Here is a 27,322-nt window from a genome sequence, read left to right as displayed (position 1 = left end):
TGTTAAAAACTTGCGTCGCACTTGCAAATTCAAAGATATATATATGTGTAGTTTTTTTAAAATTTTTTTTGATGCAATCACGTTGAAGCAAGACATCCATAATGTATATAACAAAGTAACTATGCTTGATCCATATGACTGTGTACACGAAAACGTGCAACAATTACATCAATTTTTTGCTGAATCGAATTTGAATAAGCTTTTTTTAAAAATATTTTAATATTATTGAGTTTGAATGTTATCTAACATAATTTATTCAAATTTATATTAATTAGTTGATAAACAAAACTCGAACCAACTCTGGTCAAAGCCAAACTTGATTGGAGTAACTTGCTCATTTTTCAACCTATATATAGCATAGCCTATCTAGTCAGTCCAATAGCAGAGTTTGTTATTCTTTGAGAATTGCAATTCCACCCCTCTACTGCTAAGAATTCAACGAGCCCACTTCTATCCTTGGTTTCTTTTCAACTTTCTCCATCACCCATTCTCTTCTTGGTTACGTGCTCCGCCTTTTCCATTGACTCCGTTTTGTTGCTTCCTTCTTCATCTTCTTACGGTATAAACGGGTCTTTGATTTTTTTGTTTGACACTCGATATTTGTTTATTTTACATTTACTTTTACTCCTGCTCTATCCTATTCTTTGTTTATTTTACATTTACTTTTACTCCTGTTCTATCCTATTCTATTCTAATATAAGGGGACCAACTGGCCTATGGGCCGATGGGGACTGAACTAGATAAATGGGTCTTTGATAACTTTGCAAATTTTGCTTCGTGAACTTGTAAAACGGTTGCTTCGTTGGGATTTCACATGCGCATCGTCTGTTTGACGTTATTCCTCAGCAAGCTTAACTTGTTAAGCTAGTTAAGAAGTCGAAAGAAAGTTTTCTGGGTTTTATTGTATGGTCGCATTTGTAATGGGTTTCTATGACTGCAAAATGCTTTCTTTTACGGACAGCATTGTTGGACCGAGTCAAAATAATCTTGAGTTCCAGCGTTGCTTTCTATGGGGCAAGTCTTTATGGCGAATTCCCTCGAGTTTTGGATGTTTAAAATCAAATAATGGGCCAGTATTGATTGTGAAAAATGAAATTGAGACAGAGAAATTTGAGGTCAAACAGGAAGATAAACCAAGGTTTAGGTGGGTTAAAGTAGGCCCTGATACTAATGAGGACCAGAAACAGGCTATTGCACAGCTCCCACTAAAGATGTCCAACAGATGCAAAGCCTTAATGAAGCAGATTATTTGCTTCAAACCAGAAAAGGGCAATCTTTCGGATTTGTTGGCAGTGTGGGTGAAGAGTATGAACCCCAAGAGAGCCGACTGGCTTCTGATTCTCAAAGAACTGAGCAGATTAGAGCATCCACTGTACCTCGAGGTCAAATTTTTCTATTTTTTATGTTGTGTTCATTAAATGCCGATAACTGGCTATTGGTGCCGCTTTAGCCTTTCTGTTTGGTTACTCCCATTCTAGCTCTTCTGTTTTGTTCTCTCACTTCTCTGGAATGCTGCTTGTTTACCTAATGATCTTGACTACTACATATTTCTAGAAGGTTAATCTTTGTCAAATGCCCTTGAAATCTGTAGGAAATTTTTGAATATTTTTCAAAAACTTATAAGCATAAATAAATATTCCTTTCGGTTTATGCTTGTTTCTGTTTCGCTGTAAGCTTACATAATATATGCAGTTGGAGGTTCCACTATCTGAGATTCCAGTGTTGTACTTGTTGTATAGCAAATGAGTTGTAGAAAAATTGATTTTGAGATGATGATAACCTGGAATTATAAAGCAGGAAAAGATTGTTTAGCGGACATGTCCATTGATGTAAATGTTGATTTTGCTCTGCTTTATTATATTTCCTTGGATGAGTTCTTAAATTGAGGAGAAAGAGAAAAACTTTCAGTGAATGACACTAAGCTTGTTTGTTTTGTCAAATTTATTTATCAAAGCATCGAATTGGACTAAAGACATAGCCTGCTACGTTCTTCTTTCTTGTACATGTCATTCTCAAAATAATGTATTTCATGAAATGGTTAATGTTGCAGCGCTTATAAATATGCTAGAAATATGGTAGCTTTAGCTTTTAACTTGTGCAGTTTGTTCATATGAAGCGGAATTGAGCTTACTAAAACATATCTTAAGTACACTTACTAAACTCTGAGTCCTTAATCAGTTGGCTGGACTCGCTCTCATGGAGGAATCATTTGAAGCATGTGTGCGTGATTACACCAAGATAATACATGGTTACGCAAAGCAAAAAAAGGTGCAAGAGGCTGAAAATACTTTCTTGGCCATGAAGAGAGGAGGCTTTATTTGTGATCAGGTTACTCTAACAGCTTTAGTTCATATGTACAGCAAGGCTGGTAACCTTAAGTTAGCTGAAGATACATTTGAAGAGATGAAGCTGCTTGGTGTTCCACTGGACAGGAGGTCATATGGTTCAATGATCATGGCTTACATAAGAGCTGGAAGGCTTAGCCAGGGAGAGAGTTTGCTAAAGGAAATGGAAGCTGAAAATATTTATGCAGGAAGAGAAGTTTACAAAGCACTGCTGCGAGCATATTCCATGAACGGTGACAGCAAAGGAGCTCAAAGGGTTTTTGATGCTATTCAGTTAGCAGGAATGATACCTGATGCCAAGGTATGTGGACTTCTAATAAATGCATACGTTGTGGCAGGTCAGAGCAGTGAGGCCTGTATTGTTTTTGAGAATTTGAGGAGATCTGGTCTTCAACCAAATGATAAGTGTGTCTCCTTAGTCTTGGCTGTTTATGAAAAGGACAACAAGCTGAGCAAGGCACTTGACTTTCTGACAGACCTTGAGAGGGATGGTTTTCTGCTGGGGAAAGAAGCTTCAGAAGTACTGGTTAAATGGTTTCAAAGGCTAGGGGTTGTGGAGGAAGTAGAGCAGATTTTGAGAGATTATGCATTGAGGACAGCTCATTAATAAGCATTGCTTTTGGTTTCACTTTAAATTTTTCTGCTTATTTTGATCTACTTGAAGAACAGTCTTAAAGGCTGAGGTGATGAAAAATGAAAACAGCGAACTTTGAACAGTACAACTTGGAGAGTTTAGAAGGTAAGTGTTGATTGTAAACCTCTCATAGCATTTCCTACACTGCCTTCTTTCCCGCCTCCCTGCGTCCAGCCTTCTTCTCTTGCATTGGATTCCAAATGGGCTGTCTTTAATTAGCTTAAACAGCAGCTGTACATGTTCTGCTTTGACTTAGTGGCCTTGGTCTTGGCTGCTCTTTTCAGGTCTCTCCTGTGGTTCACACAACTACTATGAATTTTGGGAAGCAATGGATCAATGTGCTTTGACGCACAGTATTATGCTTCGCATACGCATGTTGACAGTGAGTTGCCTCTGTATATGCTGGACTATTTCTGAAATGCTGCCTGCTGAAGCCTAAAAGCATCTACTGGTGGTTTGGGAAAATAACTTGTAATGCGTCATCTGGGACTGGCTCTTTCAACTGATATAAAAAGATAAAAATGTGACTCAGCACCTCACACTGCTGGTGGGTTAGGGCACCTTGATTTAGTAATCAGTCATAAGGAGACTTTTTAAGCTAATGTAATTGGCTACAAGTACAGGTAGCTAATGTGTAAATGATTGATTTGACTCTTCCTGTGAGAAGGTGGCTTGCACAAAGATTCTAACTTGGAATTGACTGCTGTTTGATTTTAAGCTGTGTTAAAATTCAAGGCTTCCAATTTGAACAGAAAGGAAGAGTATCCTTCATCCGTTACATCCAATGCAGTAATACTACTCTGTTTTTGTTTAAATTATTTCATTTAGCCATTCAATTTTACTCTTGATGTAATTTCTTTCTCCGGTTTGCAAGTAAAATGGATTGGACTGAGGGTTGATGGTAGAAATCATGCTTTTATGGAGGTGAACTGATGTTAAGCCGAGTTCGTGGTGGCGGCACAGTCCAACAGCAGCCCTTTTCTTACTAATTGTTACAATGGACATTAGATTTGTTCTAGCTTGCAAATTGGCTTCAAGACCACTGGCACCTCGGCTTGGAATAGGCAATGCAGAGCAACTGCAAGAAGCCCCAAATCCTTGAGTTGGCCAGGAAAGACTTGCAGCTTAATGAAGTCTGGGGTTCTCAGGCCACGGGACGCCATGGGGGTTTTATGTTTCTCGTAGCCTTTTTTTTTTTTTTTTTTTTTTTTTTTTTTTTTTTATCGAGACGATAATTGTATAACCTATACATCCTAAACTATTGGGGACTTTGTATTGAAGGCTAGTAGGTATACAAACTTTATTAGATCAAGAGAGTATTTTGGCACAACTCTTGAATTTTTTTTGCTGCAGGTGAAATTTGAACCTTCACCTACAACTCAAGCAGGATCTTAAGACCCACCTTGGTGGCCACTAAGTGGTTTTCTCTTAGCCTATTGCTTTGACTACTTATTTGTTCCAACTGCTAGTACTTTTTTCTCTCGTTCGCAACACTAATCTAGTAGTATCAACTATCAAAGAGACAAATGAGACAGGACGAAAGGCCTACATGGGCTTCTCCAATTATCGATTTTTCTACAAGCTTCTGTCAATACCCCTTGTATATGTGTCCATTAATGGATTTCTTTTTTGTTTTCTCTTTTGACCTGGTCGTGTAAGCTAACATTAGACCAGCATCCTAGGTCCTAATGCAATACTAGATCAACATCCTAATGCAATACTAGATCAACATTTTAAGTTAATAAGTTTCACCGTTAGACCAACATCCTAGATCCTAATGCAATACTACAAAGTGCAACCCCACGGTCCCTTTCTTCGGACAATTGTAATTGAAGATTATAGACCCCATTTGCAAGGTGAGTTTTTTGAATGTTTGTATAAAACTTTACTGTAGATGATCGTAGAAGTTGTAGAAAAACTTGTGAGATGAAAAAAAAATTTTCCTTTTCCTTTTCCTTTTCTTTCTTTCTTTTTTCTTTTCCTTCCTCCCTTCCCCTTCCCTCTCCCTTGTTCCCTCTGCCGAAATTGCCAATGAAGCAACAACTTTTTGCAAATTTTTTTTCTTGCTTTTTTTCGCTCCTCCTCTCCTACCCGCCACCCCTCCCTCTCCCTCCCCTGCCGCCCCTCTTCTCCCTCTCCCCTTCCCCTTCCTTCCCCCGCCACCTTTTTCCTCCCCTCTCCCCCGCCACCCCTTTGCCCATCACCCCTCCCTCTCCCTCCCTTGCCACTCCTCTTCTCCCTCTCCCTTTCCCCTTCCTTCCCCTGCCACCTCTTTCCTCCCCTCTCCCTACCCCCTTCCCTCTCCTGCCTCTGCAAAAGAAGACCTGCACCTGAAATTTTTTTTTTTTTTTTTTTTTGCAATTTTCCTTCTCCCTCTCTACTCCCCTTCCCCTGCCACCCTCACCCTCCCTCGGTGCGATCTGGTCTCGCGACCAGATCGGCCAGAGGGAGAGGGGAAGGGTGGTGGGGGAGGAGTGGGGGAGAGGGAGAGGGAGAAAAAAAAAGGAGAGAGGATCAAAATTGGGAAAAGGGGAGGATGGCAGGGGAGGAAGAGGGGGAGAGGGAGAAGGAAAAAAAAAAAAAAAGAAGATCGGCACTAGAAAAGGTGATCGGCGCCAAAACCGACGCCGGAGGTGGTGGCTGGCAATGAAGGTGGTGGTGGGTTGGGGTGGGGGGGGGGGAGGAAGAAGAAGAAAATGGGAAGGGAATTTTTTTTTTTTTTTTTGTTTTGGATATTTTAAAGTGTGTAAGTTAAACACTTTGATAAGTTTTTGAGATTCCTGTAGCAAAAGTTGTTAAAAAACTAATATCAAACAAACTTTGCTAAAAATCAAGGTTTCAAACAGGCCCATAGTGTTTAGATGCCTCATTATTTGGAAAGGCTTTTTTTTTTCGCAATAATACGGTACTAGTATTTTGTAATATGATATATAAGATATAAAATTGTGATTAAAAGGATAAAAAGATAATCAGAAAACGTGTTTATGATCTAAGCATAGAAGTTTTTCTTAATTATGAGCTTTGGAAACACATATTCTTTCTTGTGTGTTAACTCGTGCATCTCTATAAAAGAAATTAAAACTTAAGTTATCTTCTATATAGAATTAGGCCACGGTTTAGCTTTGAATCGGAAAGATGGGCAGTTTATTGAACCAGAACTGGAAAACCATTTGAATTGGAATGGCGATTCATGTTGGGCTCAAACCATCTTACAAAAAAAAAAATAACTTGGGCCAAATTGGTCCAACCTAGACGATGCCTGATTAACTAAGATGTTTTTTCTTTTCTCTATTTCAATAATGAGAAAATTATGTATCTTTTTATTTAATTTAAAACATTCAATAAATTTTGAAGTTTTTTCATAGAATTTGTATCATTTGTTCTTTTCCTTATCACACGATAATACAATAAAATTCTTTTTTTTTTCTCTATATTCATTGTCATGTTTTCTTAGAATTAATATTATAATAACAAGTGTTTACACATAACTCAAAGAGTAGGGACCGTAACTAGAAAAAACCGAATTGTAATAAAAAATAAGTAACTATAATCGAAACCAGAGATTCCAAAATTGTAATTTGTAATTGTCCCTACAATGACTAATTCTGGCTTCACCTTTCAAAAGAATGGAAACCAGTAAGTAATTTTTAAACCGAAACTAGTAGTTTTAGGTCAGGCTATGGCTGCACGGAGCGAATGATTCACAAGGAGGCATTTGAGAAGAAACATGCCGTTTGCTTACAGGAGAGTTTGTTCTTTGTTCTTTTGTCAGCCTTTTTTATGAATTCTCCTCACTTTTTTCTTCTCTGCCCTTTCCTTCAAAAAAAAAAAAAGAAATCATACTTCACAAAAAAAATTTTCCTAACAGGAGTTGGCTAGAATTTAAAAAATGAGGAAACTGACTGAAACATTCGAATCCAAAACCTCTAAATTTTGCAATCTCAACCTTAGTCACTGAACCAAGGTCGGTGGGGTGGGAGGTCCCACCATTGGCCACAAAAAATGTGGCAAGCCACTTTGAGTGGCTTCCAAACGAGTGCGTCGTGCGTTCGTCTGGGCCGGTAGGTAGTTTAGTCCCTTTCGGTTTCTCCCGACCTGTTCAGGTCCTCCCCTCCCCGTAGCATAAAAATACAAAAAATTGTAAGTCTATTATATCAAAAACAAAAAAAACCTTAGTCACCGGATCAAAACCCCTTCAACCCACGTATTTGAGTCTAAAACTCTAAATTTTGAAATTTTAACTTTAATCACCGGATCAAAACCCCTTCAGCCCACGTATTTGAATCTAAAACTCTAAATTTTGAAATTTTAACTTTAATCACTAGATCAAAACTTCGCCCACCTACTTTGAAAAAAAAAGTTTGTTAATGTTGATATTTTTACCACTTAATTAGACCAACACCATCCACTGCATAGCAAATAGCCTCATATCCTCTCTGCAACGGATGGCATACCATCAAGTCCTATTTTATATGAAAAATTTCAGACAGCTAGCTAAGTTTGCATCCACAATATATATATTCATCAACTTGTAACTAGTACTAAAGAAATTCATAGTAGTATGATCTACAAAAGCATGTATACGCTAAATTTGAATTAAATTCGTGCCAAAACAATACTATAAAGTATGAACAGAAAATAATATAAAATAAGTAGATTAACCATAGAAATTACTTGCCTTTGTATTAAAAGAAAAAATCATAGTTAAATTGCCTTTGGGACGAATTTAACCGGGGGACCATAATGCAAAAACCTAATGCTACTAGTCAATAAGGTCAGAGTCTCATTTTGAGTGGGGTGGCAAAGGTGGTACTTCATTGCATGGCACTGTGGAGGACGTCCGGTGTCTATGCAGCAGTTCCCGGGCCAATTCTTGAAGATCACCGGTGCCGGCTGATGATGATGCCTCGGCCGGAGCTCTTGCAGCACCAAACTGATGAGAATCCATCTGGCGTGGCTGCTGCATTGTCCACGGCAGTTGCACCACTGGGTCAAAAAGTGACGACAAGTCATACGTTGCTGGTGCTGATGATGAACCCGTCGGCAGGTCTGCTATGGTGAGCGAAGGCGGTGCAATGATTGGTTGAGGCTGTGCCGATGGTGGTGGTGGTGGAGGAAGCTCTAGGGTTGCTAGGTGGCCTTGCAAGTAAGACAGCTCTGCTTGTAAGTTCACCACCTGCGATCACAAATTCAGAAGATCAAATGAGACGCCTAGCTAACATGGAGAAATCAAATTGAATAAGTTGGTAAACTAACAATTAAAATCGAACTTCAATGGATGTTCTTCAATAATTTGTTCAAATTAAAGTATAAACTCCAGAATCTGAAAAAACTAAAACAAAATAAAATGGCATGCTTTACAGGCTAGGAAACATTATGATGCTTCCGAAACTAATATACATTAAGCACCATCCTACATAAATAGGCCCTGATTCATCCTGACAGGGACCGTACGTCCAAATATTATGTAAGAATTGGAATTAATGAACACAAGAATATTCTTCATTGTACTTGCTCATCACAAATTCTAATGATTATTATCATGACTGTCTCCTCCGTACAAAGATTAAATCCTACTATAAGATGTTACAACAGAAGATCGAAAGGTAGTAAATTGTGCAATTTTTTGTTCGCACTTTCTTCTTTTGATCAAAGTGAAAGATTCTGAATTCAAAACTTTCTACTTATGATTCTTCCCACGCTACCATTAATTTAATCCAACCCTTCCCCCGTGTGTAATTTGTCGAACGATGATGTGCTTTGAGCTCCTAGTTTTAAGATTTAGATAGACCAACCAGATCATCACCAACTCCTAATCTTCCAAACGTGAAACAGGAAAAGCAAAAGAAAAAGGTTAGGGGCTGGAGTGATAAAAGAGAGCAAAGGAAAATGTTGAACTGCAAGATTAGGCGATAGACGACATGTCTGTTTAAACAAACACATGGGACATCAATTGCTGATGATTCAAGAGCAAAAAAGGAAAAACAAAAGGCTGGTTGAAGATACCTATATTCGTATGTTTTCTGTGGGGGCATTTCAGAACTGCTTACGATATGCATTTGAGCATCATTTTGAGATCATCATGTCACGAAAACTACTAAAATAATCGTGAAATATTTTGTCTTTTGCACTCTCTTTCTCGTAAGATGATCAATAGATTGAACACTAAATGGAACATTCAGAAAATCCAAAAGATCGAAATTCAAGAACCACATGATCAAGAATTAGGCTCTAATCTTTCCTCTTTTACTGTAAAACACAACATCTGGTAAATTCCACACTCCAAAGGCTTGTCTTCTTCTCCATAAATAAAACTCCAAACTCATCCGTAACGTAAAAAGGCAATCTAAGGATTGAGGATGGAGCATTTCTGTGGAGAAATTACGGATTTATCCCCCAATGTCTGTGGAACGCTGGACCTCTTAGCTAAGATACAGCAGTTCAGTGCCATCCACGGCCGACCATCTCCTTAATACCAGCAAAAACCATCTATCTTTGCAGCAAAAAAGAGGAGCCACTGATTCCCCACAGTATTTTCTTACTCGGCGACTAACATAAGTTATTCAATCAACCTTCTAGATTTCAGCAAAGCATAAAACTATATCCTCAATGCGCCACATTCACGGTCCACAATTTCTTGTGTTCTCATTCTTCTCTAAGCTTATTGTTTGGACAGCCAATTTTTAATCGTCGTTTTAACTCGCACATGTCAAATCGTTACGGTGCATTTTTCAAAAAAAAAAAAACTTCAGAAAATGGCAATTCAACTGGGCTGACTATTTACACTAAAAAAGGAGTTACGTACCTAGTTGCATCTTCCTAACGTACGCTAACATTATATCCAAACATAGTACATTTATTCACGTTTACAATCTGTAAAGCCACATTCCAAATACTCCACTATTGTACCAAGTGCCAACTTGCTCCTTAAGGTTTACTCAATGGAACCTTAAATCCTGACAACCAAAACCAGATCCCAGGTACCCCTAGTTCCACAATCAACTCATCGATAATGGGGTTTCCCAAACAAAGATGTTCGACAACCATACTTTTGCATTCAGACACTTGCACACTTGTGCGTCTATTTTTATATGTGACAATGGAGAACTCTAATCTACATCCATAAAAAAAAAAATGATAAATCGGTTCCCATGTCCTAAAAACTGATATTCTTGAGAAGAAGAAACAAAAAAAAAAAAAAAAAAAGAAGAAGAAGAAGAAGTAATTAAGAAAGAAATGGGAGAGAAGGTTGGCTGCAAGAGCCTAGAAACCGAAAGGATCGTCCTAGTTATCTTCAGCTTTACATATATTTATTGATTATACTTTTATGCTGTAGAGGGCGCTTATATTCCTGACCTTGCCTGCGTTTGCATATTCATTTAATTTGTACCTCATTTGCTGTCTATACATAGACAAAAATACAAAGACAAAAGAGGAGGATTAAAAAATGATATCAGGCCACAGAAGACTAGTAAATGAAGCAAAAGCAACAGCTAGAAGATTGTAACGGAAGAAGAGTGACCTGGGATGTCCTTATTTCACCAACTATGATAAGACCTCCTAGGATAAAGGTGAAAAACCACAAGCAACCGTACATTAATTTGCAGGGACAGTTGAGAGTCCCTTTCCCAGAAAAAGTAACTTTAACCAAGAAAATCATTCCTCTCTATTATTAGTAAGACAATTAAGTAATTACCTGTTGCTGAAGAGCAAAGATGTGAGCAACACAGCCAAAGACAGGGTCCCTGAGCCGAGCTTGAGCTTCATAACAGATGGTGACGACCGCGTCTAGCCGCTTGTGAACCGGAATGTGTAGAAGCAATTTAGAAACGTTACTAGCTCCAAACACCTTGTGCACAGCTGCAAAGTGAGCTGCACCTTGCTCTGAATCAAAATAAGGTGCAAATATGCAGCCAGCCACACACTTCCTTCTCAAGAATTTGCATGCCCCGCATGGCCCTCCGCCAGTGTTCCCGCTGCTGCTTCCGGCAGCCCCACCACTTGGACTGCTGCTAGTATTGGCACTCATGATATGTATATATTTGGGTGGAAATCAGTTTTCCTTCCTCGCAGTTTTCACCTCACATAATTAGGGTTTTTGCAGTTCTTGATGGATTGTGACCTGTAGACTCAAAAGAGAGAAAGATGGAGATCAAAAGATGTAGAGAACGAGAGAGAAATAGAGAGGTGAGAGGTGGGTTTTGTAGGGTTTGGTGTGGAAGCCTTTTGTTTTTAGTGTTGGGGGGGGGGGGGGGGGGGGGGGGAAGAAGGCAGGGGGGAGGGGGGGAGATTTTGAAGGCTAAATGAAGTCTTTAAAGCCACGCGATGAAGCAAACCCCATTTAGCTGCTTGCGTGAAGCAAACATGCGATAAGCCAACTGCCTTTTTAATTTATCTTCCTTCATCTCGTGAATTTGCCTAACTAAACTCATGTTTTCTTCCTTCCTCGGCTCTCTTTCTCTTCTCTTTATTACTTTCTTGCTTTCTTTCAAGATATGTATGCAACTATACACGGCCAGGTGATGATCATAAGATGAGGCTTGCAAACAAACAAGTGCATATATATATATATATACTCGATCGGTACTGTTTCCGCTTTATTGATCGAATGAGATTACTACCACCTTACGGCTAAAAAATACGAAAGAAATATATTGAAATGAAATGCAAAATATTTTTTACCAGTATATATAAATCGATACTGTTTTTGAGAAGTGGAAACGTGTCAATGGGATTGTCTCTCGAATATTAGCCTCTCTCGGCGTGTTTTAAGCTGCGTAGAGGGCAAAAGACGCCAACTCCATCCCTCTCTTTTTCTCTCCCTTTCGACGTTGAAAAAGACCTTCTCTATAAACAGATTTTCCCTTTTTATACAAACGACTAAAGAATACGGCTTTGCATTCCTGGATCAACAAGAGTCCGTTACAACTTAAAATGACATAATTACCCAAAACACACACAGACACGCACAGCCGTATGTATGTGCAACTACGAGTATATATATATATATATGTGTGTGTGTGTATGATGCATTAAGTCAGATCAAAGGGTTTTAACGTTTTTGTGAAATTGCTGGTTAGCTTAGCATCTCAGGTGTTATCTGTTTTTAAACCAAGGAATGGAATTACAGAATATCATGTTAAACGAAGATAGAATGGTTAATTACTATATACGTGAGAGGGACAAAGGGAAAGAAAGGCATTTCAAGCGAAGTCCATGTGGTAAATTATTGGCTAGTGTCTAACTATATCCAGTTTTGTAAAGTTGGTACGGCTGCACTTGCACCCTGGAAATGGCTGAAAAAGATAGGAATGATGATGACAGCGATAATTATCGGATAACTAGTTTGTAGAAATACGTTGAATATTGAGTTATGTCCAAGAACAACTTGCATATATTGATCAGTGCCTTGCCTAATAGTAAAGGTCATGATTAAAGTGCCATGTGTGGTAATTAAAGCTGGACTTAGATTATTGTAAAAAATTAGGTCTAAAGTTAATTTCATGGAGCAATAAATAATACTATATGAGATGGGGCCTTGGAATTTGGATTGCATTTTTCTAGATTTTTTTTTGTAAAAAAATTACTGTAACGATTTGATATATGTGAGATGAAAAGGTGATAGGAAAGTGTGTTCACGGAAAACGTAACAATTTTTCTGAGGAAAATCGCAATCCAAACTGGGCCTAAGTTTTACACAATCTTTTTAATTGTTGCACATAGTTTTACACAATCTTGGTGTACATTTCTCTGTGTTCATTCGATATTCAAATTAGTTTTCTTTAGAATGATATTCAAATTAGTTTTCTTTAGTAGGGGACGGTTGGATTGGATGGTGAGGTGGGAGGAATTGGTCTTAGACCTAAGACCTCCCACTTAAAAAAAAAATTAAAAAGGTTAGTTTTCTTTACTTGCGTTTGACAAAGGATAATCTCTAGCTAGCATGAAATTTACGTATGTGGGCTTTTCATTTCTTTAGTGGAGGTTGCTCTAATACTTTCTTGTTTCCAGACCATGAGTTGGATTTGAAGTTCATGACAAAAGGGACTTCCGTTCATGTATAGGAAGTTGAAAAAAAATTAGAAACCCTCATTGGTTACTCATCATTGCCAATTAATCCGAGTCGTTTTAAGCATACATCAAAGCAAAATTGCCACAGCATATATTGTTCGACAAGAACGTACAAGATAAAATTTAATTGGAAGCACAATCACTTTCATCTCACTCTGGAAAACAATGATGGTTACCTCTGTGAAATTTCGAAAGTGCTAATTACCAATTGCACTGGTGTGAAATGCTGATATGCTCAATTTGGTTAGTTCTGTTATCAAATAATCAATCAAGTCAAGTTGATTGTATTGGTGAAATTTCATTCAACAGTTAGCTGGACTTTACTAAGTATAGAATTTCTTTTCTTGATTAAGTAGAAAAGGGTCCAGATTTCATGATCTCTATAGAAGGCATAGAAGATCTTGCACGCTAGCTTTTTGAGAAATTAAAGTTAAAGGGGTTTTTTTTTAAAAAAAAAAAAATTTTACCTTCACCAAGTTGCCATTTGTGAGTTAAAGTCTATACATGATCATGTTGAACGTAATTAATGTTCCAATCCATCTTTTATTACCTTGCATTGTCAATTATTAACTAGGCTTTGTCTTTAATTTTTTATTCTCTTGGCTAATTATACCTCATCAATTCTTGATTCTCTAATTTTTTATTCACTTGGCTTATTCTCTTTTACGCATCAACATTTAACTATACCTTCTTTGGTTATTCCTTATAATTGTTTCAAAGAGAAAAAGCAACCTCATTAGTGGCTTTTGTATCGATCGGTTTACTGAATTTTGCTTCTTTTTTTTTTTTTTTTTGAAAAAAGAGGTTTCATCAACTTTCCTTTAATGGCTAGAAGACAATAGCATGGACAAATAATACTACCAAATTTACCTGCTTATTCTATCTATGTTTATATTTGTGATTTCGCGAGGGCATATATAATTATGGGATTTCTCAAAATTAATACGTTTACATTTTTTATTTCAATTGTGACATGAAATCAAAAATAATAAAAACCAACCAAAAACTTGTTATATATATTCATGCTTTTGTTTTTGCATCAAACGAAACTCATATTGGTTGCCTTTTTCTGTCAAAATTACTTTACACCCTGTGTTTTGTAAATAATTTTTGCAAGAATTCAGGAGAAGTTCTAAATTCTTTAATATTAGAACTATCTCCTACATGTGAATAACAACGATATATAGCAGCTAGGGCTGCAAACGAGCCGAGTCGAGTCGAGCTTTGAGCTAATCGAGCCGAGCCTCGACTAAATTTTACCAAGCTCGAGCTCGAGCTCGAGCTCGACGAGCTGGCAATTTTCGAGCTCGAGCTCGACTCGAATCAAGTCGAGCCGAGCTCGAGCTCGAAAAAAATAAAAAAAATTATTTTATTTTTTTAAAAAATAAAAATAATAATAATTTTTTCTGAATAAATAATAAAATATTAAGGATATATACGTAATTTCACTATGAAAATAAAAAATTAAAATATATTTATATATAATATACGTAATTTTATTATTAAATAAAAATAAAAAAAATATATAAATATATATACTCAAGCTCGCGAGCTAACGAGCTTAATATTCTGAGCTCGAGTTCGAGCTCGAGTTTGGCTCGAGCTCGACTCGAGCTGGCTCGAGCTCGACTCGAGCTTGACTCGAGCCGCTCGCGAGCGGCTCGATTCGTTTGCAGCCCTAATAGCAGCAGTGTGTCTTCTTTGAAACTTTTCTTATTGAAAAAATTAAAAGGTAATTCTTACTTTCGGGTTTCCAAATTAATTTATGTTTATGTGTATAAACATATATACATTGTTATAAATTTATATGTCAGTTTGTTAATCGATCAACTCACTTTAGGAGAATTGGCCAGTAGCCAAAATATAAAATGTAGTTTTGGTACGTAGTTAGGGGTGCATTAGATTGGAGTTGAGTTTTTCTCTTGTAACCTCATTGACCTATATAGTTACTTGGACCCTGCCCTAATCTAGATTAGTGTAGTAGTGTGTCCTTTTTTTCTTAACTCCTACCCTTAATTACGTACCCATTGTATATGAATCAAAATTTGATTTCTTAATGCTCAAACATGCAATTGAAATTGCAGATTTTCAAAAATGTTGTGTAGGAATAGCTTTTAATTATATGGATAAACACTAGTTGTAGGACACAAACATATATAACTGAAATTTAACAAAATTAAAAAAAAATTGCATTTTTTATTGCTAAAATTAATTATACATGTTTAAAATATGGAGTTTATTTAACTTTAACAACCTGTTATTATTGTATAAGCATATATTGTCATCCCACCATTTCCTCAATGGAGAAAAGTTTAAAGCAAAAAAGAAAAAAAAAAAAGATTTGTACAAGATTAGAGAACCACGAAATAACCAAGACTAATAATTTAGTAGTAAATACTATACACAAAAGGTAATGCGAAATGAACTTTCCTAGCAGTAAATGTTTTTTAATTTTCTCATATGAGCAATCATATCATGTTTTCCCCAATTAGAACAAATCGATTGTTCAAAAGTGAAAGTTGACAAAAAGAAAGACACCAACTTAATTATAATAAGAGATTTCTTCTTAAATATACCTATTAAAAATATAATCTTTAGACCTTGTTTGGATTGTGATTTTTTTTTTTTTGGAGTCAATATTCCTTCTACATATTTTTCACTCATTTTTTTACCTCATATACATATCGCTCGCATTCTTAAAAAATATTACAGTAATTAATTTTTCTTTAAAAATTGCAATTCAAACAAGCTCTTGGTGAATAATAAAACAACATTTTGATTTTATTGGCACGTATATCAACTCATTTGGTGAGAGATCCGAGATCGAGTTAACAAGATCCGGCTCAATTTCAATTTCTCCTGGCCATGGCAGGAATTTTGCATCTGATGACGCTCTTGCTAGCTGGGACTCAATTTCGAATTATGGCAACACAAGGTCAAAGTATTGCCAGTTGAGCCGCAACAGGTTGGCAAATTTATTGCTTTTAAAAAAGGCCAAAAAAAAAAAAAAAGGAAAACAATATATAACTCAGCAGCATCAGCTTTGCAGCACAAAGTCGGTCAAAGCAACAATTCGGCGTTCAAAGGAACAATGCAAGCGTTACATGTCGAAGCCATTGAAAAGCTGCCAGCCAGGACAGGCTGACGATTAACGTAACGGCCCGGGAACTGCTGACCTCAGCATGCCTATGTCCCACACGCCGTTTCTTTTATTAAAATAAATAAGAGATTTAAATTGATAAAATACAATTGTATAATATATATATATATATATATATTTTTTTTTTTTTTGTGTGAATACAAGATTTGAAGTAGTGTAAGTAAAAAAAAAAAAAAAAAAAATTTTTTTGTGAGGACTGACGAGAGAATCAGTAACAGTTGGTAACGGCGCTATCACCGCGCCGTCCGGCTATTGTCTAATCCTTGTGGGGTGAAGGGGAAGCAATGACAGAAAGGCCTTTCCAGTCCGTAATCGATTGACACGTGTCTTAGTGGAACCCACTTACTTCACCGCTTGCTTACGTTAGAGCAGCTTCTGTCCCTCCCACCAGACTCTGGAAAAGGATCGATTTAATTCTTGCCCAAAAAAGGAAGAAGAAGAAGAAGGAAAAAAAAAAAAAGGATCGATTTGATTCCTTAGTTACAGCTCCCATGGCTGGCAATTGGTAAGGAGCTCCCATAACTATTCAGAGCATCACAACTAATGGAACATCCATGTCCATATAATTAATGCCTGTTTAGGCTGCCTTTTTTGGGGGAATTTTTAAATATAAAAATAATACTATAAATTTTTAAAGAAATGTGATACATATAAAATATAAAGTAATTACCAAATTTTTCGACAAAATATTTGTTAAGAACTCCAAGAAGAATTTCCACATAGTTTGCAATCTAAACAAGGTTTAGTTTTCAATTTCCATTGCTTTCGCGGAGACAGTTTCATTACAGTTATAACTTTAAAGTCAAACTAATTAATTCGGAAACCTAAGAAATAGGATTATTTTTTGGATTAATTTTTTCTACGCTTACAGCATTTGATGAATGATAATTATACAAAATTTGAATTTGAAATTCAACTTTTGCACAAATGTCATAAATCTAATTGTGACGGAGTATACACTGTCAGTGTATATAAGATTTACTCTTATTTTTTTTATGCATTGACACTATAGTGATTTTTTTTTTTAACTAACAGTTACAGGTATATGTTACATGTGTGTGATTTGAATTTTAAATTTAAATTTATGTTATGTGGCATTATCTAAACATACTAATATAAAAAAAAAAAAAAAGTGAACACTGACAATGTATAAAAAGACTTGCCCTAAGACTTAACTGTAAATCTTACATTGAATAAAATTGCACGCATTCCTGTTCTTGTTTGATAAGCATAAAGTTTAGAAGGAGGCCAAAGAAATTGACACTTCTTTTAACTTTTACAATGGTTCTTGTAAGTTGCTATCAACAAGACACAATTAGCAATGAGGCTTACATGTATCTATACTAGATCCTAATAGAAATAAAGAAGGGACTAAATCATCCAATCGGCCCTTAAATTATTGCTTTTATATGTTTTTGACCCCTCATCTATTTTATATAATAATTAAGTCGAAATTTTTGGTGGGCGACGGCCATCCATTGCAGCCGACGATGGCTTGGTAGCGGTGATGCTGCTAGAAACCCCATGGCTGCCGATCAGCTTTTAGAAGAAAAATGAGGAAGAAGAATAGAGAAAAAGAAAAGAAAAATAATCAAGTTTTTTTACTAAACCGACTTTTTTGGATGAAAAGCTTAAATTCATACATGTTGACTTGTTTGGGAGTTTAAATATTAAATAAAAATAGATGAGGGGCTAAAAACGTACAAAATCAATAGTTTGAGAGCCGGTTAGGTGATTTACTGCACGCCCTTTAGTTTGCTTTTTGTGAAGGGACGAAACTCCCCTTTTGGACGTATGGGCCCAATTCATTCGCGCTTATTTGTTCAGGGGCTTAATAACTACATAAAATTCAAGAGGGCCAAAAACGTAGAAGAGCTTTATTTTTTAGAAAATTAGCAAATGTTAATTATTACAGATTTAGACTATATCACACAATATATATGAATTCAAATATAAAATTCAAATCACACATATGTAATTATTAGTGTTAAAAAAATTATTGTATAGTGAATATATAAAAAGTTAATTCATATTTTTTTTCCCCTCTTTGTCTGTGTCTTTCTTCTCGTCCCAGAATATTTATTACCGTTAGAGGTAAATATTAGAAAATTAGCAAATGTTAATTGCATGCACTTTATTTTTTAGAGTGACATTTTTATTATATGAATTTTATTTATTAGACTATATATATATTTAAAAATACTAAAAGTGCCACTATAAAAATATGAAGTGCAATTAATATTTATTATGGACATATATATATATATATATATGCTTTTGTATGAATTTAATGTTAACTATGGTAAAGTATAGCAAGCCATACAAGTTAATTAGTTCAGTAAGTTACACGAGTTACCTTTGACTTAAAAAAAAAAAAAAAAGGAGTTACACCCAACATTCCTGTGCTTGAAATAGATGGTCAAGTATGATGACAATTACATAATTTTCTTTCTTTTTCTTTTTTCCTTTTGAAAAATATGTCCTTTATTCTTGCCACTTTGTTTCCACCATGTTGATCGATTACCTTGAATTTAGAAGAAATGTAAAACTGGGGCCAAATCTGCATCCTTTTAGGCTAGTTTGTATAGAGCCATGCTATGTATCATCAACTGTGATGAGTGTACTCGTCAAAATTTAGCAAAATCATTAGCCAAATTTAGGTGTTTAGCATCTCATCAGACCACCCACCGACTCATAATTAAGCACGAACAAGAATTCAATAATGGGACTCCTGGTTTCGTAGAATATGATGCATATATATTTAGCTCGTGGAAGTTGTTCAAATTAATGGTAAGAATTAACATATTTAAGTACTAGTTTGTAGGTTGCTTAAGCTTTGTCTTATATTACTACTAGCTAGCTAGCTAAACCGAGATCTTATTCACAATAATAATAAGAAGAAGATTGGACAAGAAAATTTCCACGAAGAAACAGAAATGAAGGAGTAGCTAGCTAGCCAACGTCCTGTCTCTTGTTTTAGCAACGATGAGAAGTGCATTTGTCAAAACGTACACTCTAAGGTAAGAGAAAAATTGACACTTTTAAATGTTTAATTACTAACAATTAGTGAGATATATTATCATAAAGCTAGCTTTGTTGGCTTGTAGCTTGATTAGTTAATTATTTAGGGATTTGTCTAACGATGTCTACAGATGAAGTTCGAGCGTTGATATTTCGAAAAAATAGAGTTAACTAGAAAAAAAAATACCTAATTGTAAGTAACGTAATAATTGTTAATGTGTGTATTTATATGATAGATTAAGTGTGGTTTAGGTCGGCTAACGACTGCTCGATTAAGCACCACTTAGAAATATCTAATTATTTGGATAGGGGCTCAAGGAATCCCCTACATACTCAAAAAAGAAATACCTTTCTCTTCATTGGTTTCTAGCGTTTTTTTTTTTTTTTTGGGAGGTAGCCCATTCAAGACTAGATATATATTAACATCAGAATACATATCATGAAAGGAAATATCACTAGCATTTCTTAGAAAATCTCAAGCATTCTTTCCCTTCTTTTGCATTAGATGAAATTTAAGAAGTGACTGAGGTTTTTTTTGAAGAGTATTAATATCATTTCCCTATATATTCTGAATTATGCAATGTGAATATTTGAATTCAGAAAATGCATAAAATTCTTGTCCATTTGGAAAGCAAGTTTCCCTATATATATATGTGTGTGTGTGTGTGTGACCATCCATATTATTGAATTGCATATATGTAGTAAAAAGGGCAACTAAACTTGTGTAAATTGTCCCAACTTTTTGTAACAACCAAGGTGTTTATAATTCATCCTCTACAGTTCACTGCCTAAGAGCAAGTTGTAATAATTAATATAAAAAACGGAGGTGATTAAGTATTATTAATTGCCAATATATATATATATATATATATAACACAATTAATAAAAACAAATACAGACAGATTGGTCGTTGATTTGGGGCCTAGCTACAAGGTTTTCCTTTTCTCCCACTCGTGTGGTCAAATCCTAGGAATCATAAAAATTGCTTACAAATTGAAGAAGGAAAGGAAACTTTATACTATCTGTTTTTAATTTCAGGATGTCGCCCCGACATTAGGCAAAGATAGCTCTGGATTATAGTCAATTGGCTGGATTTAGCTTTAAGAAGAGAGCTAAGCATAGAGACCAATTAATCCAGTCAGTATTAATTAAATAGTACTACTAATGAAAAGGGAACCCCAAATTAAAAGTAGAGTCAAAGTATTAGCAGTAGTAAGTAGTAGTCAAGCAGCATGAACTTAATTTGAAAGAAGCTAATTAATAATAGATTCCAAGGATTAATTTAATCATCATGAGATTGAAGGTACGTAGAATTGGTCAATCCAACAGATCGATCAGTTTAGTTTAGGCATAGACTAATCCATGGAGAGTCGATAATCATGTTGACATGGAGTGATCCAGCAGCAAGCCTTTTTTGGTGGCTCCTCATACTAATAATCTATTGCAGTTGATTTCTGGAGGTATTGACATGCCCTTTCTTCCTCGTTAATTTGCTTTCTTTCCCAGTTGGTTAGATTTATTATCTTAAGAATTAGAGGAATTTTAGTTTTTTTTTTTAAAAAAAAACCCCCTTTAAAGACAAAATAGATATTCAATAAATATTCACTGTTTAATTTTGTAGAGCAATTGTATAAGGGTTTGGCTAACAAGTGATAATACGTGGGTGCTCGATCGTTAAAAGAGATTTCAAGTATAATTTTTTTTAAAAATAAAATAAAATTAATTTAGAAAAGTTTCTAAATATAGATGCAGATGTAAATGCATATATTCACATCGTTAGTTTGGTATAATTAATTTAGGTGTACTAATTAATACCTGTTCATTTGGCACTTGTTAGAAATTTTTTTTGTGTATTTATCAAGATATTTACTATTACACGATTTACTGTACAAAGTTAATTACTTCATATGCTTAAAAAGACACGTAAGAAAAATAAAATAAAATATTGTTACAACAATGCTAAATAGTAAAAAAAATATATATATATATATTGTTTGAGAAGAAAGAATATGATCTAGCATTAATTTAAACGGCTACTTAAGAGAAAGACTTGAATACTAAATTGATAAAATTCAATCAAGTAATCATTAAATTGACTGAAAGAGGAAAATAATTTAACTCAAATAGCAATCTCTCTCTCTCTCTCACACACACACACACTTCATGCTGAAAAATTACGTAAAATTATTCTGGACTCTTTAACATATGGTTATCCAGGTCAAAAAAAAAAAAAAGTTAAACCATTCTAAATATAGTATTGAAGCAAGATACACCGAGAAATTAATAGGGATTTTAGGTCAGCATACAAACCCTGGATTTAGATTAATGCCTTCTTGTTATATTTAAGAACAAAAGAAGAAAACTCTGGCATATTTTTTTATATTTTGGACAGACTATGTGTCTGTATGTGTATACACACACTTATATGTATATAGACATAAGAGGAGGTTTTGAATCAGAATTTCTTATTTTATATCCCTTTCATCTTACCATCCAATTTAACCCGACAAACTCGTATGCTAGCTAGTGTCATCGGCAGTACAAGTGTCTTGTGAAATGGACCTAAAAGAGTAGAGCGAACATTTTTGGGCATCAATAGTATCGCCTTCGGGCCAAGGTCAGATGCACTATTTTCTCGATTAGGAAGAATTGCAGTTTGCAATAACTTTGAGGCTTATCTAAAGTTTATTGTAGATTTTATTTTAGTTCTCTCCTTGTGAAATCCCAAAAGATAAAAGAAAATTTCTAGAAACTTCCCTTAAGGTTTTAATAATTGCACCTAGTACTCCTGAAGTTTCAATAATTACACCTAATTAATCCGGTGTATTTCAAAGTACAAAAGTTCAAGTAACCCTAATCTGGTGATCTATAATGCTCGCAATCTGGTTAACTGGTACATTAGAGAGAGAAAGTTCGAGCAGTTTTTCAGGTTATATATGGATATATCAAGATCAATCGAAAAACTTTATGCAACCAATGGGCCAATAAAAAGCTTATGAGATATCATGGTGAACTGAAGTCCCCGTTTGGCAAGTGATTTTTTGGATGTTTGTCTAAAATTTTACTGTAGCTTACTGTAGAAGTTTTTAAAAAAAATTTTGAAGTGTATAGTTTAAAAACTTTGAGAAATTTTTTGAGATTACTGTAACTATAAAAATTTTTAAAAAACTTGTAGCAGACAAACTTGGCAAAAAATTCAAGTGCCAAACGAGGCCAACGTTCAGAGTTCGACAGCTTCGACTCAATATTTTCATGATCACACATTTTTAAAATTATTAATTGATAGAATTTATATTTGTATGAAATGCTTTGAGGCTTTGAGCGGAATTCAAATACTTGTACTGATAGGAAATTTATATCTATATCTATATGTATCTACATCCGCGCACTCATACACATACATAGAAAGTTTCAAACTAAGTAAAATGCTAGAATTTGTTTGGATTTGAATTTACACTCAGCGGAGTAATTATTGGTTGATTAACTTTGGTCCAGGTCCAAATCCAAGCCTATGAACTGAAAACCCACTGTACTCTAGCGGGTATAGGGTAGTCTTGCGAATGCAAGTGAAAGAGATCGAGGAGCAATCACTTCAGTTTCATCTTTGAACGTGAGTCTCCACTCCAGCAGCATGCCGGACGGCGTGGACGAGTACCGTACTCGAACCCTTTCTGCAGTTCTCTGCTTTTTTCGCATCCTGTGCTGAGATGAAATCATGCAAATCCAAATCAAAAAACAAAGTTGATATTTTTGCTTTCTCGTAAGCTGTTAAATTCACACGGGTTTGTATATTTGGTGCCTTAACAGTACAAAATAAGACATTCGAAGTCCACAGTGTGATTCTTAATAGCATGCATGAAAATGCAAAGCAGGGTTCTTGGAACATTTGCTCAGTAAGAATTCGACGGTCCCCTCTTTATAAAGAGATCGAAAATGTGTTTATGATACAAGTAAATAAATTTGCATAAATAATTCACTGTCCAAACAAATTCTGTATCGTTACAACTAAAGTATATGTATATGTGTGTGTATATATATATATATATGTTTCCCTAAACATTTGAGGACATCTATCTCCATTTGAGGACATCTTTCTCTTGTATAGTTAGTTGCATGTGGAAGTTGGAACTAAACACAAACATTTGTCGAAGATTTTCCGACCAAGTTGAACAGAAAGAACATTTGTTGAAATTTTTCCTTGCAATTGAAGCAATATGAAAAGGGAAGAAGGAACGAGAAGAAGTTGCAGGCCTTCCTACCGGCAGTAACCTGGGTCCCGCTTACTTAATTAAGAATTGCTACGTATAAGAGCATCTCCAACGGAGTATAATATAAGGAGTGTAATGCCTGATAAAATATGGGTCCATTACATGGCCACAATGGGTGGCCGTGTAATGCCCATTACATGCATTATTTTGATGATCCGCGTAATGGGTGGGCTAGCCAGGGTCCAAATTTAGCAGTCTGACGAAATTTTGCCCAGCAATCTTGAAGGTTTCAACATTCATTTTTTGCAATATCATTATTTGTATTTTATTTGAAGGTTTGAATTTAATTATTTGTATTTGATTTGATTTAAATTATGTAATATTATGTTATCGAGTTCAACTAATTACATAAAGAATTATTAATTAAGTATGGATTATTATGATATCTTCGCATTTGAGGTATCACATATTTGTTTAATGTTCTGCATAATTATTTTTCAAAAAATAACAATATATTATTTTTGAGAGATAAAAAAAGATATATTGTTCAAACTTAGAAATTAATAATATTATTTTTAGAAAATAAAGAATTCAAAAGGTAAAAAATTTAATGAAAGTTAATACTTTATTTTTTAAAAATAACAAAATTATTTTTAAAAATTCCTTTATTTAGTTATGGGATATGAGTTATGCATTATTAAAATAAATATTTGATTTAATTGTGGATCTATGCTATTATATTTTATGGAGTATAATCTATTATGAGTGAAAGTATAATAAAAGAAAAGAAAGTAAACCATTTGGATGCCCTAACGTTAACGTGGGGGATTGTGCAGTCACAGAAGAAAATAAAATTTCCAACTTTGATTGCCGTGCGATTCAGTGCGGGTTTGTTGACTAGAAGTCTGGATTGGTTTCCTTCACCCCAGCCCCAGCATTAATGTATCCTGTGACAAAAGAAAGTGTTTGCCATTTGGATTCGTGAAACAAGTCCCCAAATGCTGGACTTCTTTGGATTCCGAGTTTTCGCAAGAAAATTCTCTTCACATATCTATTAATTATTTTTTACCTAATATAGTATGAAAAATTTTATTTTTATAGAAATTTTAAAAATTTACAATTCAATTGGGTTGTTTGGATATCATCTTATTTATCAAAAATTTTTTTGCTTATATCATAAACACATTTTTCAAACATATTTTTTTTATTTTCAACCACACATTTATTTTATATAAATCATATTATAAAAAAATGCTATAATGTTATCTCAAATAATTTTTAAATAATTTCCTGTCCAGACACAATGAGAACCATGATCCTCAGCCCCAATAAAGTTGCGTGCAGCATAGCCAAATCATCCAAAGTTTCTCAAATCCAAATTAAAAAGAAAGAATTTGCATGTAGTATTTGTTTTTGACCAAAAAAAAAAAAAAAAAAAACTCATCCAAGCAATAAAAACACCCCTCTGTGCATACAATTTGGTGTTTTATCGTTACTCCCTTAGGACTAATAGTCGAGACAGGGGAAAAGCACAGGATAATACTCTGATAAATCATGCATATCCGTTAGTAAAATTTATGCGTATTTGGATAGAAGATTATTTAAAATATTTATTGTAAAATTTTTTATAATGTAATGTACTGGAAATGAAAATATAATCAAAAAAATAAAAAAATTAATTAAAAATATGTTTATAATATAAATAAAATAATATTAAATTTTTTTTTCTCGAAGTAGGAGAAAGCATGGTATGTTGTGTAGAATGAATTACCTTCTATGTGCTCCGGGATTAACCCATATTTTTTTTTTTTTGGTTTTTTCATGCAATCGGAATTACCCAGAAGTTTTTTTTTATCAAAATCGATAAATAACCCACATCCACCCACCTAAGTTAAACAGACGCAGGAATTAATCGAAAAACGGCTCGAAAGCAATCTAAAAGAGACTCACAAAAAACCACTATTCAGCCAAAGTCTCGTTAGCATTAGCACAAAAAGTAAGAGAACAATCATCAGTTGTTCATTGGCAAAAAGTGGTAAATGTACTGTAATGGACGTATGGATCCATTATTGGTCACTAAGGTGTCCACTAGCTACCTCGGTAAAGCCACTCTTCATTCATATGCTTCAGTCAATCACTTGAACAGAAATTTTGCAGTTGGCTCGTGTAGATTATCCTCGTGCTCCAAGATCATACAAAGGTCTATACAATTTGAGCTCAAGGCTCGATTTTTCATTAAAAAAAAAAGAAAAGCAAAAGGATTAAAAGCATTTACCATTCTCATAACAATTTGTTTGAATTGCCTTTTTTTTTTTAAACAAAATTTTACGTTTTTGTAAACCAATTTCTTAATTAATACTTTTTTAATTTATATATATCAAATCATTATTCAGTATACTTTTTTTAATAAAAATTTTAGAAAATAACGATCCAAACAAGCTTAGCAAGCCTCTTACATCCAAGATTTCGTACGTTTGTTCTTAGATTTGAATAAGATGCATTTTAATGTGATTTTGTCATAGGTTGAGAGTGTGCATCGAGTCCAAACTGTAATCCTTGTACAATTAATTGAGAGCTGTTGATACAAACTCAAGTATGGAAACACCAATTTTCCTTTTTGGTTTTCTCTTGGCGGCGAAAAGCTATTGATTTTTGCGGACGTAAATTGGATGACAACGAACTTGGGGATTTTGTCTTCTCTGTGTGGTCTTGAAGGCCGCACAGGTCCCTGAATGGTGGTGGTATTAGCGGTGGAAAAGCAGCGTGGGGTAAGTCGTGGTCATGGTGATGATTGTGGTTTTTCATCGAAAATTTTTTACATTTTTTGTAAATATATTTTTAATTACTTTTTTTCATCTTATATACATCAAATTACTATAATTTTTTTTGTACAAAAACTCTGGAAAATATTAATCCAAACACACAGCAAATTAATGATAATTAAATACTGTGCCAAAAATTCATAGATGAAAATACTACACTATCACAATTCACAGTTTTAAGTGCGAGTTAGCAATTGATAATAGTTTAAGGATGTATTTAGCAATTAATCATATTGACATTCAAGAAAAAAAGAAAGGAGCAATTGACCATATTGTAATTGCCATTTGAATCAAGTTTACATATGTTTTTTTGTGACCTAATCATTTTTTTTTTAACCCGGAACATGCCCCGACCCGAATCATTAGGACACGAGCCGGCACACCAAATCGGAGGGAAGTCGATAGCCCCATACAGCTTTCTCAGGCGAGTCAGGATGTGCAGCGCAGCGGGCACGAATCGAACCTTGGTCAGTGAGAAAGGCAGCAACTCAAGGCCGACTCATCAACCGCGGCGCCATATGCCCTAGGGGCGTGACCTAGTCTTTAGGGCTTAATAACTTCCAATAAGTAAAAGGTTTAAATGACAATGTGGATAGTGCAACAAAATAGCCAATGCACGGTGAGGTAAACGATTTTGTTTAGAAAAGAGTTGTTCAAGATAATTGAATGTGCGGCGAAGGGTTAAGTTTGGTAAGAAGGGAGGGAGATTATAAGTAGAAGATCCTCGATCCAAGATCTTTCATTTACAAAGAAAAAAGATAAAAGGATGTGCCAAGAATTCATCTCTCTATAACTCATTTTCTCGCTCTTCTCTTTAGAATTCCTTCAATTAAAATCTCAATTGACTCTTCTATAAGAGAGAGACCAAATGATCTCGTCTGTGGGAGGGCCTTTCCCTAAATTTACTTTCTTTGTTTGAATAAATTCTCTTAAACTTTCTTAATGAAGATTGTCTTCTTCTAAGATTTTCTAGTAAGAAGTTCTTCTCCCTTAAATTTTTCTAGCGAAAGTTTATTCTCTCTTTGAATATCCCTCTGAGAGTTTTTTTTTTCAATGGGTTT

At 34.9% G+C, this 27,322-nt stretch overlaps 2 protein-coding genes and 1 long non-coding RNA gene across 4 annotated transcripts; 2 read left to right on the top strand and 1 right to left on the bottom strand.

Annotated features, from left to right (window-relative positions):
- The first annotated feature begins 422 nt into the window (after nucleotides 1-422).
- On the top strand, nucleotides 423-4,309 carry LOC140035433 (uncharacterized). The gene is made up of 2 exons (XR_011839662.1): nucleotides 423-559; nucleotides 3,854-4,309. It is a non-coding gene; the product is annotated as an uncharacterized lncRNA (long non-coding RNA).
- On the top strand, nucleotides 559-3,797 carry LOC113727704 (uncharacterized). Of its 2 annotated transcripts, XR_003457877.2 has the most exons (3): nucleotides 559-1,382; nucleotides 2,179-3,084; nucleotides 3,264-3,797. XR_003457877.2 is itself a non-coding variant. In XM_027252009.2 (2 exons), exons 1-2 carry the CDS (start codon nucleotides 906-908, stop codon nucleotides 2,950-2,952), a joined length of 1,251 nt encoding a protein of 416 aa, XP_027107810.1. In that variant the 5' UTR covers nucleotides 559-905; the 3' UTR covers nucleotides 2,953-3,797. The 2 variants fall into 2 exon arrangements, 1 of the variants encoding a protein (XP_027107810.1); XM_027252009.2 differs by having other exon boundaries at nucleotides 2,179-3,797.
- Nucleotides 4,310-7,636: 3,327 nt separating the features above from the next.
- Nucleotides 7,637-11,219, bottom strand: LOC113723715 (LOB domain-containing protein 30-like). Its single transcript, XM_027246695.2, has 2 exons — nucleotides 10,676-11,219; nucleotides 7,637-8,155 (listed from the first exon to the last, which is right to left on the bottom strand). Exons 1-2 carry the CDS (start codon nucleotides 11,006-11,008, stop codon nucleotides 7,763-7,765), a joined length of 726 nt encoding a protein of 241 aa, XP_027102496.1. The 5' UTR covers nucleotides 11,009-11,219; the 3' UTR covers nucleotides 7,637-7,762.
- Between the last annotated feature and the right edge of the window lie 16,103 nt (nucleotides 11,220-27,322).

This window comes from Coffea arabica, chromosome 2c, assembly GCF_036785885.1.
Source record: "Coffea arabica cultivar ET-39 chromosome 2c, Coffea Arabica ET-39 HiFi, whole genome shotgun sequence".
NCBI classification, from domain to species: Eukaryota; Viridiplantae; Streptophyta; class Magnoliopsida; order Gentianales; family Rubiaceae; genus Coffea; species Coffea arabica.
The sequence above is the reverse complement of the archived record's forward strand: the minus strand, read 5'-3'. Positions and strand labels throughout refer to the sequence as shown.

Excerpts from the sequence above, each read along its gene's own strand:
- LOC113727704 (XM_027252009.2), top strand. The coding sequence starts at position 906 with ATGGTCGCATTTGTAATGGGTTTCTATGACTGCAAAATGCTTTCTTTT. Across the intron at positions 1,383-2,178 it reads AGCATCCACTGTACCTCGAG|TTGGCTGGACTCGCTCTCAT; the intron begins GTCAAATTTTTC and ends GTCCTTAATCAG.
- LOC113723715 (XM_027246695.2), bottom strand. The coding sequence starts at position 11,008 with ATGAGTGCCAATACTAGCAGCAGTCCAAGTGGTGGGGCTGCCGGAAGC. Across the intron at positions 8,156-10,675 it reads TCTTTGCTCTTCAGCAACAG|GTGGTGAACTTACAAGCAGA; the intron begins GTAATTACTTAA and ends TTGTGATCGCAG.